The sequence below is a fragment of the Fukomys damarensis genome, unplaced genomic scaffold, assembly GCF_012274545.1.
Source record: "Fukomys damarensis isolate Sample0158 unplaced genomic scaffold, DMR_v1.0_HiC HiC_scaffold_34, whole genome shotgun sequence".
Classification (NCBI taxonomy): domain Eukaryota; kingdom Metazoa; phylum Chordata; class Mammalia; order Rodentia; family Bathyergidae; genus Fukomys; species Fukomys damarensis.
The window spans coordinates 572,080-587,891 of record NW_022900946.1 but is presented as its reverse complement, the minus strand read 5'-3'; the positions used below and the strand labels follow the sequence as shown (position 1 = coordinate 587,891).

Sequence of the window (15,812 nt, the reverse complement as noted above, 5' to 3'; positions counted from 1 at the left end):
GGGCCAGCTGCTGCCCGGGGGCTCCACCTGAGCGCTCCCGTCACTGTCACCGCCCCTTTCTCTCCGGACTTGGCCCTGCCTGCCTCGCCCCCTCGGCCTGATTTTCGCTAGCGCCTTTGGCTCCCTGTCTCTCGGCCCCTCTGTCTGACCCTCCCTGGTCAGGAAAGTGCCCCCACCCCGGCACCCCACCTGCCTGCTGCCCCCACTCTCCTCTCACCCCTTTAGGCCTCCTCTTCGCCCTTGGATGTCCTTCCTGTCCTTCACCTCCCGTCCCCCATCCCTGCATAGCTTTCTCTCCCCCAAGCAGGTCTGGTGAGGGCAAGAACAAGAAAAGGAAAAAAAAACTTAGAAGAATTTATTTGACAATAAATAATATTTTGTAAATAAATGTTCAAAACTAAAGTTACCTGTACATACAGTTGTTGAAAATGGGGAGATGGCTTTGAGATGAATAGGGTCCTTGGGATACAAGCTGGTCCTCTCCACAGCATATCCAAAAGTCATAGTATGGTGCAAATAGGAAATTCATGAGAGTCTCAGGCCGAGAATGCCAAAACAAAGGGGACGGGGACGCGCCCTGAGCAGAAAACGGATGTGACAGGAATCCTCACTTCTTCCAGGACTGGCCTTGCGCTGATCAGAAGTAGGTAGGACAGGAGGTAGGACGGTGGCCAGAAATAGACGAGCAAAGGAAACCATGTCGCCACGGAGAAGAAAGCCCTGTCCCTCAGAAAGGCTGTGTCTTCGCACAGGAAGTGAGGTAGACAGGCGGCCCTTGGACTTCCCCGGAATTACAGGACGGGAAGTCTGGGAGCCCAGGGAGGAGGAAATCAACTGTCCTTGAAGCCTCTTCCAAAGGGAGTCTTCTTTCCAACCAGGAAGTAGGACAATCAGTACCACTGGATGGGAATCCACAAGAGGAACCCACGGAGACCTACCCAGAAGTGGAAGGGGGCCATAAAGCCTGGTGGGAAGCCCCAGGCGGTAAGGAATGGAGGCCTGGCTTCCAGGAAATATTCCCAGACATAGCACACAGCCTTGTCTGCTTGATTAGAAATAGCTCCTTCTCTATCTCAGAAGAAAGGTGGAAAAGAGACCATTGTGAAGGAGAAATTGTGGCAGCCTCTGCCTGGAGGTCCTACCCTTCATACTGGATACTTGGCCTTGAGCAGAGCCAAATCCCTCACAGCTCGGTCTGTCCAGTGGCCATATTCCCTGGTCACTACATACCCTCTACATTTTCTCTCAAAGGCAGAGGCCCCAAAAGGGACAAGACCGAGCGTGTCCTCTTCTGGGGGAACAGGCAGTCCCAGGGCATTCATGATGGCGGCCATATTGCCCAGCAGACCTTGGGCCCTTAGTCTTGCAACTCCGAGCTGGGCCAGCAGTATAGGACTACCAGGATTCAGGTCGATCTGGTCGTCTCCCACGAGCTGGAGGTGCTGGGTCAAGGCCAGGAAGGCTCCCTGGGCATGGCTCAGCCGCTCCCCGTCATCCAGGGCATGCCAGATCTTGAAGGGGACTGCGGCAGGAGGCAGGCTGCTGAGCTGGAGCTCAGGGGCCGAGAAGCCAGGGTCACTGAAAGGGCTGCCCTGGTACTGGAGCTGCAAGGACAGAGACAGATGGAAATGAGGAAATGAAAGGACATCTGGGGCCCTGGCTCCACTTCTGTCCTCTGAGAGTTGAGAGTTGGTGGGATGTCCTAACGCAGGGCAAGGGCACCCTCAGGCTCCTATTGGTCACCCTCACTGCTGATTATTGAATCACAAGTTGTTGTTTTGGTTTTTTGAGACAGGGTCTCACTATGTAGTTCAGGCTGACCTTGAACTCACTATGTAGCCCAGGCTGACCTCGAATTCATGGCAATCCTGCTGACTGCCTCCCAAGTGCTGGGATCACAGGCATGGGCCACCACACCCAGCTGAATCACAAGTTTCTGTTACCCCCACGTGGCAGTATTATTGTGACAATGATAGGAAATAATATATGTAAAACACTTAGTACAGTACCTGACATACAATAAGGGCACAAAAAGCCATCATTAACTGATGGCATATAAAATGAGCAAACATGATTATATTTTATATCACTCTCAATCCACATGTATTATTGGCAATATACTGTGATTACAGCCGATCTTTCTTTTTTTACTTATAGTATTTAGTTTGTCAATTTTATTAAAATCCATAATAAAATAGTGATTAATGTTACTAAATTTAGTTGAGAGCCTTCTCCAGCAAAATTCTCACCTCCATAAAGCAAGAACCACAGAATCAGGGCCAGGAATTTAGCTTAGTGGTTCTGCTGCCTGCCTAGCAAGTGCAAGGATCTGAGTTCGATCCCTGGTACCAACCCCCGCCAAAAAAAAAACCAACAACAACAAGAAGAACCACAGAATCTTGTTTCTTATGAGACAGGTCTCACTGTAAAGTCCAGGCTGGCCTTGAGCTCAGGGCCACCCCCCTGCCTCAGCCTCCCAGACGCTGGAATTACACCCCCACGCCAGCCAAGGAGCCATAGAATTTGAGGGCACACTGAGAGATCTGCTAACTGGCAGGTCACCCCGGGGCTGGAGATTTAACTTGGGTGCAGTCGGATACCCCCATTCTGCAGGTGGCTCAGGGTGCTGAGGATGTCTAGGGAATAGCGGCAGATACAGGATGTGGAGATCACAGAACTTCACAAGGTCCTGCAGTATAGTGTCTTGGAGAATTGCAAACTCCAAGTCCCCCTGGCCAGGCAGTGTGACTAAGGAAGGGTCGTACTGAAAGGCAAAGTGGGAATTTTGGCCACTGGACCTCTATGTCTGTCTTAGGCACACATTTAAAATGGGAACAGGATCTTGTGAGCCTAACCAAGACCATCTGTAGGACAGAGCCAGCCAGCAGGCTGCCTGTGGTGCCACTGTGTGGTGGGGTCTGGTGAGGCTGGGAGGCTGTGGCATGGAATTATGAATTCTAACTCCACCTCAGAATGGTCTGAGGAGTCTGTAGGCCATGGAGAGAGCCAGGCGTGGTGACACTTGCCTGTAATCCCAGCACTCTGGGATGATGAGGTAGGGGGATCACAAATTCGACAATCCAGCGAACCAACCTGGATGACCTAGTGAGACTCTGTCTCAAAATGAAAAGGGGCTGAGGCTGTAGCTCAGTGCTATGGCCCTGGGTTCAGTCCTCAGTTCTGAGGGTTACACGCACAGCATGCAAGGATTACAGCCCTTCCTTCTGAGTGCGTCCTTGGACCATGGATGTAACGCACCTGAGGAGTCAGCGAAGGCAGGGTAGCCATCCCATTCTGAAGACGAGGAGGCTGAGACCCGGCGAAGAGGTGTGGCTTGCCCTCCGACACCCAACCAGCCGTGGGACACCAGAGGGAGTGTGTCAGCAGCTCACAGAGCCCTTGGCACCCCGGACCCACAGCGGAGGAGCCCGGGATTGGCCTCCCCCGCCCCGGCTCAGAGCGGCACTCACGTAGGTCTGCAGCAGCGCCGACGTGTTCTTCTGCATGTAGAGGGCCAGGCTGTAGGCTTGGCTGATGGGCTCAGCTGGGGAGATGGGGGCTGCCAGACTCAGGGGTGGCAACAGCAGGCTCAGCAGGAAGAGGGGGGCTGCCAGAGGAGACCCGAGCTCACACCCCGAGTCCCTGACACGGAGGCCCTGCCTGCCACTTCATTGTTCATCCTGACAATGCCCAAAGGGTGCAGCCGTGTGGCCTGCAGTTGTCTCGTACCTCTGGGTCAGGCAGAATCACCCTGTAGGTAGATTATTTCCACCCAGAACTCCACTTCAGCATCCCTTGAACTCCAGATCGACATATTCAACTTCTCACTTGACATTTTCACTTGCACATTAATAAACATCTTAGAATACCCACTTCTCACCTCGGTATTTCTGTATTTCTTCCCCTCCAGCATCATTTCAGTTGCTCAGGCCCAAACTATGGAGGATCCTCTTTTTTGTTTGTTTGTTTTTTGTTTTTATTTTTGAGATGGGGGTCTCACTATGTAGGTTAGGCTTACTTTAACTCACTATATATCCCAGGCTGGCCTCAAACTTGGAGCAGTCCTCCTGCCTCAGCCTCCCTCCTGGGACTACAGGTATAATATACCACTACACCTTCCCTGGGGTGGGGAATCTTTTTGAAAAACCGTTTTCTTCTCTACGAATCCAATTTCACAGTAAATCCTTTTGATTCTATTTTAAAAGTACCCAAGGCAAGTGTTTCTTTCTTTTTTATTTTTTGGTACTAGAAATCGAACTCAGGGCCTTGCGCTTGCCAGACATGCGCTTTGCCGCTGACCTGCATCCCTGGCCCGCTTCTTTGTTTTTTAAAACATGGGACGTTCTATTAATTTACATATCATCCTAGCTCAGGGCCCTGCTAATTTTCTCTGAATCATTCCAGTTTTAGTATAAAAGCAAGCACATTACATGTGTTTCTGGATATGAATGCTGATTACAAGGGTACAGCTTTTCTAGACCAGGTACAGTGGTGCGCCCCTGCAGCCCAAGCACTCCATGAGTCTGAGGCAGGAAGATCACAAGTTCAAGCCCAGCCTCTGGATTTTTTTTTTTTTCAATATTGAGGATTGAACCCAGGAAGTACATCCCGAGCTATTTTTATTTAGTTATTGGCAGGGTCTCACTAAGTCACCAAGTTACCCAGGCTGGGCTCTAATTTGCAATTCTTTGGCCCCCCCAGAGTGCTGGGATTGCAGGTGTGTGCCACTGTGACACAGCGGCTCAGCCTGGAGAATAAATATTTTAAACTCAACTCAGTATCCACCCTCCCCCAGCATTCTTCCAGTTGTAACTTACTGAGACTCTGTCTCTCAATATAAAAAATAAAAAAGGGTTGGAGAATGAGCTCATTACAAAGGCCCTGGTTCGATCCCCAGTAACAACAACATAAAAGGATATTATCTTTGTGAGGATGTGTTGAGCTGCACACTTATGACTTGTGTATTTTTCTGTATATTTATTACTTTCAATAAAAAACTTCTGGGGGCTGGGGATTTAACTCAGTGGTTCTGCTGCTTGCCACAAAAGCACAAAGTCATAAGTTTGATCCTTGGTACCAGAAAAGACCCCGAGTGTTCCATAAAAAACTTTTAAACCAGGCATGGTGGGACATACTTGTAATCCCAGTACTTGGAGGCTGAGACAGGAGGATCACTGTGAATTCAATCTGAACTACAAAGTAAAACCTTATCTCCAATAAATAAATAAGAAAGAAAGAAAATAAATAAAACAAACTTTTAAAAGTTACCTCCTTCCATTGCTCCCACCTCAATCCAAGCCCCTAACACCTCTCACCCGCTCCTTGGTCTCTGCTTCCACCCTGGCCACAAGTCCTGCCTTCTACTCCTTTGCTCTGACATTCCAATGGCTCCCACCTTACTCAGAGTAAAAACCGAAGTCCCTCAGTGGCTCTGCAGAGGCCTGGTCCCTCTCCACTGGCTTTGTTGTGTTTGCTGGTATTCTTCCCTGGGACTTTTACCCTTGCAGTGCCCGGTCAGGGGGACCCCCAAACCCTCCCTAGCTGGCTCTTTCCCATTCTCCAGGCCCCAACTCAGCTAAGCTGTCCTGGTCCCATGCCCAGAGCCCCTCCCTCTCCCTGTCTTCAAAAATTTTTGTTATGTAAGAGCGTCAACTCCAGGAGAGGGGGAAACCACCTGGCCCACTCATTGCTGGTTTTCTTCCTAAGTTTTCTTGACGAATGAATGAATGTGCTGTGAACAGCCTTATTCCAGCCTTTGTGGCCACCTGGATCCAAGGGTATGCTAGGGATTGAACCCAGGGCCTTGCACATGCTAGGCAGGTGATCTTCCACTGAGCCACCCTCAGCCCAGGCATGCTCATTTTCAGTTTGGATGTGTGATACACAATTATCCTCCCAAAGGGTTGGCTCCATTTATGTTCCTGCCTGCGAGAGCAGAGGGAAATGACCTTCACCACCCAGGAAGTGAAGGGGAGGAGAAGCAAACCCAGGGGTCCCAGATGTTCAGAACCAGTGAAGAAAAGGTTGACAGGGACCAGGGATTTAGCTCAGTGGTTCTGCCACCTGCCTTGAAAGGGCAAGGACCAGAGTTCAATACCCTGGAACCAAAAAAACAAAAAACAACAAGAAAAGGTTGACAGCGAAGGCCCTTCCCAACGAGCACGGGTGAGTTCGTCACGCTGTCGTTACAGCTTCTTTGTGCATTGCCTGTGTCCTATGTGTGCACAGTGAAATCGCCGTCAGGTCACAGATTTTTCCTGCCTCTTCACAGCTGTGTCCCCAAATGCTCAGGGCCGTCCAGTCAGCCCTCCGCATCTGTTCACTCTGCGTTCACAGATTCAACTAACTGCAAACGGAAATTTGCTTCTGCTACTGAACATGCATAGACGTTTTCTTGTCATGATTCCCTCAACCATATGTACGATACCTATTTGCACAGCATTTACATTGCATTAGGTATTATAAGTAATCTAGAGATCATTTAAAGTACTTGGGAGATTGTGTGGGTTTTCTGCAAATATTACACCTTTTTCTGTCAGGGGCTTGAGCATCCTCAGATTTTGGTCTCCCGAGGGAGGGGATTTCTGAAACCAATCCTCCGTAATACCAAGGGACAACCGCACTTCGTTCATACTGGGCACTCCGTGGATATTTGGTGATTGAAGGTGCCCAAGGAATGGTGAGGAGTCAGAGGTCTCAGCAGGTGCACCATCCCTGGGCACCTGTGTCAGAGCAGCCAGACAGGTGGCCGGGCAGGGCGCTTCCCTCCCGCTCTGGGTGGGCCCTGGTGCTCTTGCCCCTCACTCACCCAGTGGACAGCTCATGCTCTCTCCTGGGCTCCTTCCTCTCTGCAGTCTCTGGTCTTTCCGAGGCACCTGTTCTGTCCCTGAAGTGGCTTTATACCTGGGGCCGAACCCTAGAGCTGCCCCGGAGGGAGGGAAGGAGTCACACCCTGTGAAAGGAGGGCGGGCAGTGGACAGGGTCCCAGCAGAGACTGAGGTAGACATAGCGGCGGACACAACAGAGAGAGGTCTGGGAGGGATCCAGGGGGGCATGAGTTTTAGGCCACAAGAAGTCCTGGAGGCAGTGATAGCCAGGGAAGGGGATGCACCTCAGACCTCTACAGCCCCAAACTTGACCTTAAACCCTAATGCTGAAGGGAGGGCAAGGGCAAGAGGGGATTATGGGGGACAAAGAGGCCGCCTCCTTCCCTGCTGCTCTGCACGTCCTGGGATCTGGTTTCCTGGAGGCGGCCCCCTGCTCCGCCCACGCCCACAGGGACCCAGGCACAGAGCCCTGGCTCCCAAGGAGTTTGAAACAGGAATAGGAGAGGCAACATAGGAGTTAAGCCATCCACACCAGGTGCACCCTTGGACACAGGCGCATGCACACGTCCACATGTGTGAGCATGCCAGCCCACAACAGGCAGGTGGGCGCTGCATGTGCTCATCCACTGAGTATGCCTGGCCCTGCTGTGTGCCAGGCCTTGTTCTAGGTGCTGGGGACTGAACACAGAACGTGACCAGCAGAGCTGACGCTAGCAGGTATGCCTACGTGTATCACACCAGGCCAGGCCTACACACGTCACACGACTAGGTCCCTAGAGATGAGACTCGAATGCACACAGATGCCCAAGGGACACACACCCTGTGTACCCAGAGGCAGCTGCATAGAGCAGACACGAAATGGGCATGCACTCGCTGGCTCACGTGTGTGCCCAGAGGCACACGCGCAGCCACATCTCAGCTCTGACGGGGCTGGGGATCTTGTCCGGCCGGCAGGCACACACAGGCCTCACATACCCGGTGGCGTCCTCCTCTGGAAACCTGTGGCTGAGGAGCAGGTGGGGAGGTATTGTCCCTGCTCACCCTCTGCGGCCCAGAGACTCTGACTTTATCCAAGGGCCACAGTACTGCTTCACACACATACACACGCACACACACACACGCACACACACACACCCGTTGAAGGGTAATGAGGAGAACTAGGGGCCATGCATGTACTTGGTTCGTAAAACACAGCACCTATTCTCCATGGCACCAGGGGAGCCGAAGGCAAGCAAGGTGACACCTCCTCCTCGAGGGCACACAGCCCAGGGTGGAGACTGACAGTCAACATGTGAGCTGGTGAAAACCAAAAGCTAAAGGGGTTGATGTGACTAGCTGGGAACTGAACTAAGGAGACCGAGGCCCAGAAAGGGGAAGCTACTTACCTGAGGTCACACAGCAAAACCAGGGCAGGTCCTAGGTCCTGGCCCTCAGCTTGGACTGGGAGGTGGGCGTGTCCTGAGTCTGAGCTGTGAGCTAAGGAGGGAGGATGAGGAGCCTCTGAGCACATCCTCAAGGCTGGGGCTGGCAGGCTGGCAGGTGGGGCTGTGCTGGGCAAGTGGTGATGTCAGGGATTAGAGGGGCCATTGAGTCCGTGCACTGAGGCGTGGACCAGGCCACGCAGCAGAGTGGGGAGGGTGGGGGCAGACACTCGATCTGGCTGGTCTCAGGGAGAAGTGGGCTGGGCTCTCCCCATCCAGCCTCACCACTGCCTCGCTTGGTTTCTCCTTTTTTCTTCCAATGCCCAGGGGCCCTCACAACTAGCAGAATCAGCCCCACCCCAGGCTCAGCTCTGTCTGTGCAGGGCAGTGATCCTGGGCAGAGGTCAGAAGCCTATGCACCACGCTGTCCTATCCCTTATGGATCTCCTGCCTCCCATCTCTGTTCTTTCTTAGCAGAGGCAGCCATCATAGGGACCCCAGTGCCGTGGGAATCAGAGGGCTTGCATTCAAGTCCCGCCTTTGTTCAGCACTAGCTTGGCCAAGTTATGAAACTGCTCAGAGCCTTCATTTGTTTCCTTTTCTAGACACAGGGATAATAATTCCCACCTCCTAGACCCTTGCCATTCTACCCACCAAGTGCCTTGACCCCAATAGTACTTAGTGTCTCAGCCAGTGGCCACATCCAGCATCCCGCCCCTAGGCTCTGGCCGGGTCCCTCAAGGGCTCCCAAGAGGTCTGAGCCCATCCATCCCCAGGTCCCTCAAGCACGAACCCAGCATCACCGGAAGCCACAATAAAAGTGAATTCCAAGTCGTATCGTCACCCTCCCAAGCCCAATTCCATTCCTGATTATAAATCGTCATCCACGCCAAGGTGGAGCTTTCAGAAACAAGCAAGGCTGGTAGAGAGAGCAAAGAAATTCGAAGGTTGGTGACATTAAATAGACTATGAAGAGCAGGGGGTCACCTTGTCCTCTCTTGCCACCCTACATCTTTTGTTTTGTTTTGTTTTTTTGGTACCGGGGATTGAACTTGGGACCTTGTGCTTGTAAGGCAGGTGGCGGCACCACTGAGCTGCATGCCTGGCCCACCAGCCACCATCTTGCCTTGATTTCTCAGTGCCCATGAGATAAGGCCTCACTCAGTTCTTCAGCCCAGCTTCCAAGACTCCTGGTCCGCTGGACCCCGCTCAGCCCCAGCATCCCCTGTCCTTGTCCTCTTCTCCTCCAACCTCAGTCCACTGACTCAGTCCAGCAGACTCCCTGGCTTCATCCCTCTCACATCTGAACCTTCCACTTGGGTTTTTCCTCCTTGGGGAAACCCTTTTCCTGAAGCTCCTGCCCCCGGCTGGGTTTGGGGCTCCTTTGAGCTCCCGGACCCTGTGTCACTCCTGCCCACTTACTGAGTGTCCCGCACTGTCGCTGTCTCCTTCTGTCTCCCTCACCAGATGGGAGGCAGGCTGGTCTCTCCACATTCCCCACGCCAGGCCTTGCTCCGAGGAACCTCGGTGTGGACGGAGCAGGCAGGAGCAGGCAGCAGCAGCCTCCCCTTGGTGGGCTGTGGGCTAACTGAAAGCTACTGCCCGATGTGGGAGAGAGACCTGGCACAGCGGCTGTCAGGATGAGGAGCCCAGCCACTACCCTCAACCTCAGTGAGCCCCCTCAGCACCCTTCCGGAGCTTGCAGGTGATGGGAGGAGACCCAGACGCCGGTGTTCTCAGAGCATTCAGCATGCAGCTCAGTCTTCATCCTCATCATCGATGAAGTTGTGGTTGTTGCTAACATTGGGATCGAACTCAGGGCCTTGCTCGTGACAGGCGGGTGCTGTGCCACTGAGCTATATCCCCGACCTCCGCTAACATTTCTTGAGTGTTTATCAGAGGCCTGGAACTATTTTAAGTTCCTCCTGCATAGGAACTCACGTTACAAAACCCCTTGGAGCGTAGTGCTGTTTTCCCATTTCACAGGTGAGGAAACTGAGACACAGAAAGATTTAAATGATTAGTCCATATCACACAGCTAGTTGGAAGAATTGCTAGGATTTGAATCTAGGCTCCAGAGCTGGGGCTTTTTACCATTACTTCTATCTTTAGCCTCTGGGCCTTATACTTCCCAGGGTTTGATTTATTACCATAGCCTCTTTGCCCTGGGTTCCTTGTAAGAAAGGGAGTTATCAGCCCCACTTTTGATATGACAGGGTGGGTGAAGAGAAGAGCTGTGTTTTTAAGCCTCTATTATATTACCAGCCACTTTATATGCAGGCATGATCTCATTCACTTTTTTTTATTCTTGAAACAAAATCTTTTATATCAACATCATATATGCAACACATAAAAGCTCATTAGAATAATCTTTAGTAATCTAAAACATTAACATGTACTTATAAACCCCATCAGTGAAAACTGCGCTTAACACCAAAACTGGGAGAAAGAATCAGAGGTGAAAGGGGCAGGCATAAATCAGCCTGAGAGTCCCTTTGTATTGGAAGTTTTTCCTTTTTTCAGGGGGCGCGGGGTGCTGGGGATGGAACCCAGGACCTGGCACATGCTAGGCAAGTGCTCTAGCCCTGAAACATCCAACATCTCTAGCCCTTTTACTTTTCTGAAGTTTGACAACATAGTACTGAGAAGAACATGCCAGGAGATGCTCTCTTTGAGGTCTGCACAAAAAAAGGGTACACACAGGAGGTTTTCAGCTATAGGGGTAAGATTTGATCTGTAGCAATGTGAGGGTGAGAGTCATTTTCATCATCACTTGAAAATCTGTTTTAAAATAAAATGTGAGGCTGGGGACTTAGCTCAGTGGTTCCACTGCCTGCCTCGAAAGCTCAAGGACCAAAAACAAACAAACAAACAAACCTGGGTTCCCTAGGGCTCTCTTCTAAAATAAAACTTGAATCAAAGGCCTGAAAACCTGAGAGCCACCTCCAGGAAACCCAGGCCCTAGCTAACCCTAACCACCCCTGCCAGCCTCGGGAGGGGTCAGGGGTCACCAGCAGCTCCCACTGAGTCGTGGGCTGCATGCCACCTGTCCGCGGCTGCACATACCTGGGTACTACAGAGGGTGTTGATCTTGGGCCCTATGGCACAGTGGCCCTCCTCCTGCGTGTGGGCTGTCACCATTGTGCACTGGTAGCAGGAGTGGATAAGGAGGATGTCTTGCTCACTGACAGCTGGCCCAGACCATGAGGTCCAGCGGAGAGGCGCCCCTGCTCCAGCGCAGCCTCCAGTGTCTTCACGCATGGGCACCCCAGGGTCACCATCCAGGGCCCAGACGGCCAGTCCCGCGCAGCCCAGGCTCCATGCCTGCCACCATCTCCCGTCGTGTGGGCCGCCTCCCGTAGGCTCCTTAACTTTTTACAGCAGCTCTGGAAAGAAGGCTCTGTGGTTGGTGTCCCCCTTTTCCTGTGTTGCCGTGGCACCCTGGCAAGGCTGGGTGAGCTCCCTCCCAACCTCTTAGACCCACCTTTGCAGGTGAAGTCCATTGTGCTCTCTGAGATCACGCAGAGAATGAGTTGTGCGGGACCTGAACTCTGGACGGAGGCTCCCAACCATCCTCCTTCGCCTCCTTTGCTGTTGTGATATCTGCATCGCAAGCTCTCCCCAGCAGAGACAGCTGGGCAGCACGGTAATGAGGCTGTAGGGGACACAAAGCCGGCAGTGGTTAGCACACATCTAACCCAGCCTCAACCCACGCTTGGGCAACTTTGCCCAGCTGAGTGTTGCCTCTGCTTCCTGAACAGCCCTGGGCGTGGCAAGGAGGCCCAGGGCCAAGGGCGATACCCCCCACCAGGCCTGACGTGAGTCTGATGAGGCTGGGGACAGTGGAACTTCCCAGCTGGACTGGCTTCACTCAGCAGCCCCATGCTTTGTGGCCACTGTATGACTTGACCTTCCCAAGGAAGTGACAGGCGAACACAGTCTAATCAGAGGAATGGGCCTTCCCAAGTAACGAAAGCCACACTTGAACTAAGCAAAACAGTGTGTGAGGGCTGTAAGCACAGGTCTGTGGCAGAACCTGGGCTGGATGCACCCCTGTCATCCCAGCACTCTGGAGGCCAAAGCTGGAGGATTGAGCCCATCCTGGGCAACCTAGGACTTGGTGACACCCTGACTCAAAATTTAAAAAAAAGGGGGGTGGTCTGAGAACTGAGTGTGGTGGTGCACACCTGTAATCCCAGTACTCCAGAGGCTGAGGCAGGAGGATCACACAAGTTTGAGGCCAACCTGGGACATACAGTACATTCAAGGTCAGAATGGCCACAGAGTGAGACCTTGTCTCAAAAACAAAAACAAAACAAACAAAAAGAGCTTTAGGGCCAGAGATGTAGCTCAGTGGTACAGCACCTGTCTGGCAAGAGCGAGGCCCTGAGTTTGATTCCTGATACAAAAAGGAGGGGGGGCTTTAAGTTCAATCCCGTTACACAATGGGGTAGGGGGTTAGTGGTAGAGCTCTTGCTTCACATGTAAGAGGTCTTGGATTTGATCCCTAGCACCACAAAACACACACACACACACCATTGTAATACAGACACAATGTGGGAAGAGTAGGTCGATAACACAGCATAGAAAGGCCAAGAACAGACCCATGTAAATGCGTAGGAACTTGGGTTGTGATAAATATGACAAGTCAAATGTGAGAAGGTAAGAACGCAGTGTTAGGCAGTGTTTTCAAATTTATTATTTATTTAGAGGCAAGATTTTACTGTGTGCCCAGACTTGAATTCAGAATGTAGCCCAGGCTGCCTTGAACGCAAATGATCCCCCTTCAGATATGCACCACCATGCTGTTTTTTCATTTTTTAACTTTTTTTTTTTTTTTTTTTTTTTTTTTTTTTTTTTTTTTTTTTTTTGGTACTGGGGATCAAACTCTGGACCTTGCACTTGCAAGGCAGGTGCGGTGCCACTGAGCTCCATCCTAGCCCCTATTTTTTTGTTTTTTTGTTTGTTTGTTTTTTGAGACAGTGTCTTACTCATATGTGGTTGAGACTGACATAGAACTCACTATGTAGCCCAGGCTGGTCTCAAACTCACAGGGATCCTCCTGCCTCAGCCTCCTGAGTGCTGCGATTACAGGAGTGCGCCACCACGCCTGGCAACATTTTTATTTTTAACTTGCTGTTAAAAAAAAAAAAGAAAGAAATTGAGACACACAGCAGAGTATGTAGGAAAGTTTAGTCAGGTCCTACAGTGACTGCAGCTTGCAACCTACCCAGGTTCGCTACAGGGGCAGCTGGCATGGGTGTTGGCTGCCAGTGGCTCACAGCTATCTCCTCTCTTGGCCCTAAGGATCTTCGTTCTGGCAGAGGAAATGTGGCGGTAGACCACTGCCGTTTGCTGCACCTTCCAGAAGCGGCTGCCCTCAGGGTGGTGGGTCCACCTCGGGAAGGCACTCAAGAGCCTGATGTGGAGAGAACACAGCAATAGTCTTCAGAAGTCTTCTGCAGAGGGCTTTCTAGGGAGCTGTGGGCCGGGATGTGGGTGCTGGGGTTGGGAGCCAAGGGGTGCAAGCAGAAGTGGTCCCAATCACTAGTGGTCTGTGACCCCTCAGGGAATGTGTGCTTCTAGCACCCCTCCACTTGAAGCCCTGTTGTCCAGCTCCTAGCTCCTGGTTCTCAGATTCCATTCACCACGGATTGGGGTAAGGATCCCTTTGGATCTCGGGCTGCATCTGCGGCATTGTCAACCTGGTGTTCCCATGACCAGCAAGCAAGGAAAACACTTGCTGAGTGCTGGTGGGGGAAGGAAGCCCTGGCCATCAGCAGGTAACGGGCATGTGCTCGGCAGGCAGGTAGCCACTGGGACATTTCCAGGTTCCCATGCTGTCTGCTCTCTGTAAGTGGGCAAGTAGAATGACTATAGACAGCTAAGTTAGATAGAAATTAATAGGCAGTCAGATAGGGCTGGGGAGTCAGTGCCAAAGTTGAGAACACATTACAGCAGTGGCTGGAGGCCCATCGGAAGAAGGCAAGGCCTCAAGACCAAAGTCACAATGGTCAGACTCACATACTTCCCTAGGGGATAAACATTATACTGTAATTGTTGCCACCCTTTTGGGATGACCCATAAACATAGACCATTATCTCACTAGGAGTGGACCATCTTCTCACACCCACTCAGACTACTAAGACTAACCCTCACCGGGAATGTAGCTCAGTGGTTCCACCGCCTGCCTTGCAAGTGTGCAAGCGTAAGGTCCTGAGTTCAATCCCCAGTACAAAAAAAAAAAAAAACAAAAAAAACCCCAAAACCAAAACCAAAACATTCTCTGGAGAGATGACCATGGCAACAACTCACTTGAGATCCCTTCTGCCTCTCAGGAACTGTTGCTACTCCCACTTATTCCCCAGTTCCCAACTGTGTGTGACTTATTCCTTTAGGCACCAGTGCTCCCCTCTTGAGGACATGCTACCTCTCTCTTGATAAACCTTTCCCACTCTTAGCCTCCATTGTCAATTTTTTCCTTTTTTTTTTTCTTTGATACCGGGGACTGAACTTGGGACCTTGTGCTTTTTAGGCAGGTGGTTGAACCACTGAGCTAAAGCCCCAACCCTCTTAGCCTCCACGGTCCCTTGGAAGTCATTCTTTGGTTTTGGGAACATGGACTCGCTACATCAAGCTGAGAGCTATGTCTCTCCTGTATCATGTGGGTTACAGGGGTGGACCACCGAGTCTGGCTCATTTCCCCACACCCTGTCCCCAGGACAAGGGACTGAGCCCAGGGGTACTGTACTACTGAGCTACACTCTCCAGCCCTTTTTACTTTATTTTGAGACAGAGTCAGTCTCATTAAATTGTTCAGGATGGCCTTAAATTTTGATACTCCTGCTTCAGCCTTGTGAGTAGTAGGGAGTATGCACCATTGTGTCGATTTGGTTTTTTGGGGGTTTTTTTTGTTTTTTTTTTTTTGAGACAGGGTCTCACTATGTAGTTGAGACTGACCTGGAACTCACTATGTAGCCCAGGCTGGTCTCGAGTTCACAGAGATCCTCCTGCCTCAGCCTCCCGAGTGCTGGGATTACAGGCATGCGCCACCTCGCCCGGCATGTGTCGATTTGTTTTTTGCTTTTTAATAACAGTTAGACTAAAGGCGCTGGAGGGGTATCTCATTGTGGCTGTGATTTGCCATTTTCCTAATGATTAATGATGTTGAACATCTTTTCGTGTGCATATCTTTGCAGAAATATCCATCCAAGTATGCAACTACATTTTAAAATATATACATTTAAAATGACTAATTTGTCACCTTTGTCAAAATACCTATTCATTATAAAATTCAAGTAAAGCCTGGGATTTGGCTCAGTGATGCCACTGCCCATCTCACAAGCGCACGGTCCCAAGTTCGATCTCTGGTACCAAAAAATAAAAAAGTGTACTAATGGGATGACTGGAGTAATTTTCACCAAACATTAATATAGTAATTGTTATTTCTAGTTGGTATTTCTAGGGTGGTTGTTGTATTCTTTGTTCAACAGCCTCAGCCTCCTGAGTGCTGGGATTACAGGTGTGCACCACCATGCTCTGCTTCTTTGTTCTTCTATGATTT

The 15,812-nt window shown here is 51.1% G+C and overlaps 1 protein-coding gene and 1 non-coding gene across 2 annotated transcripts; both read right to left on the bottom strand.

The window, feature by feature from the left end:
• Positions 1-1,118: 1,118 nt before the first annotated feature.
• LOC104857525 (cardiotrophin-2) lies at positions 1,119-10,022 on the bottom strand. The gene is made up of 3 exons (XM_033758722.1): positions 9,937-10,022; positions 3,471-3,666; positions 1,119-1,604 (listed from the first exon to the last, which is right to left on the bottom strand). Exons 1-3 carry the CDS (start codon positions 10,020-10,022, stop codon positions 1,146-1,148), a joined length of 741 nt encoding a protein of 246 aa, XP_033614613.1. The 3' UTR covers positions 1,119-1,145.
• Positions 4,329-4,432, bottom strand: LOC117284162. The gene has a single exon (XR_004515262.1). It is a non-coding gene; the product is annotated as a U6 spliceosomal RNA (small nuclear RNA).
• Positions 10,023-15,812: the final 5,790 nt, after the last annotated feature.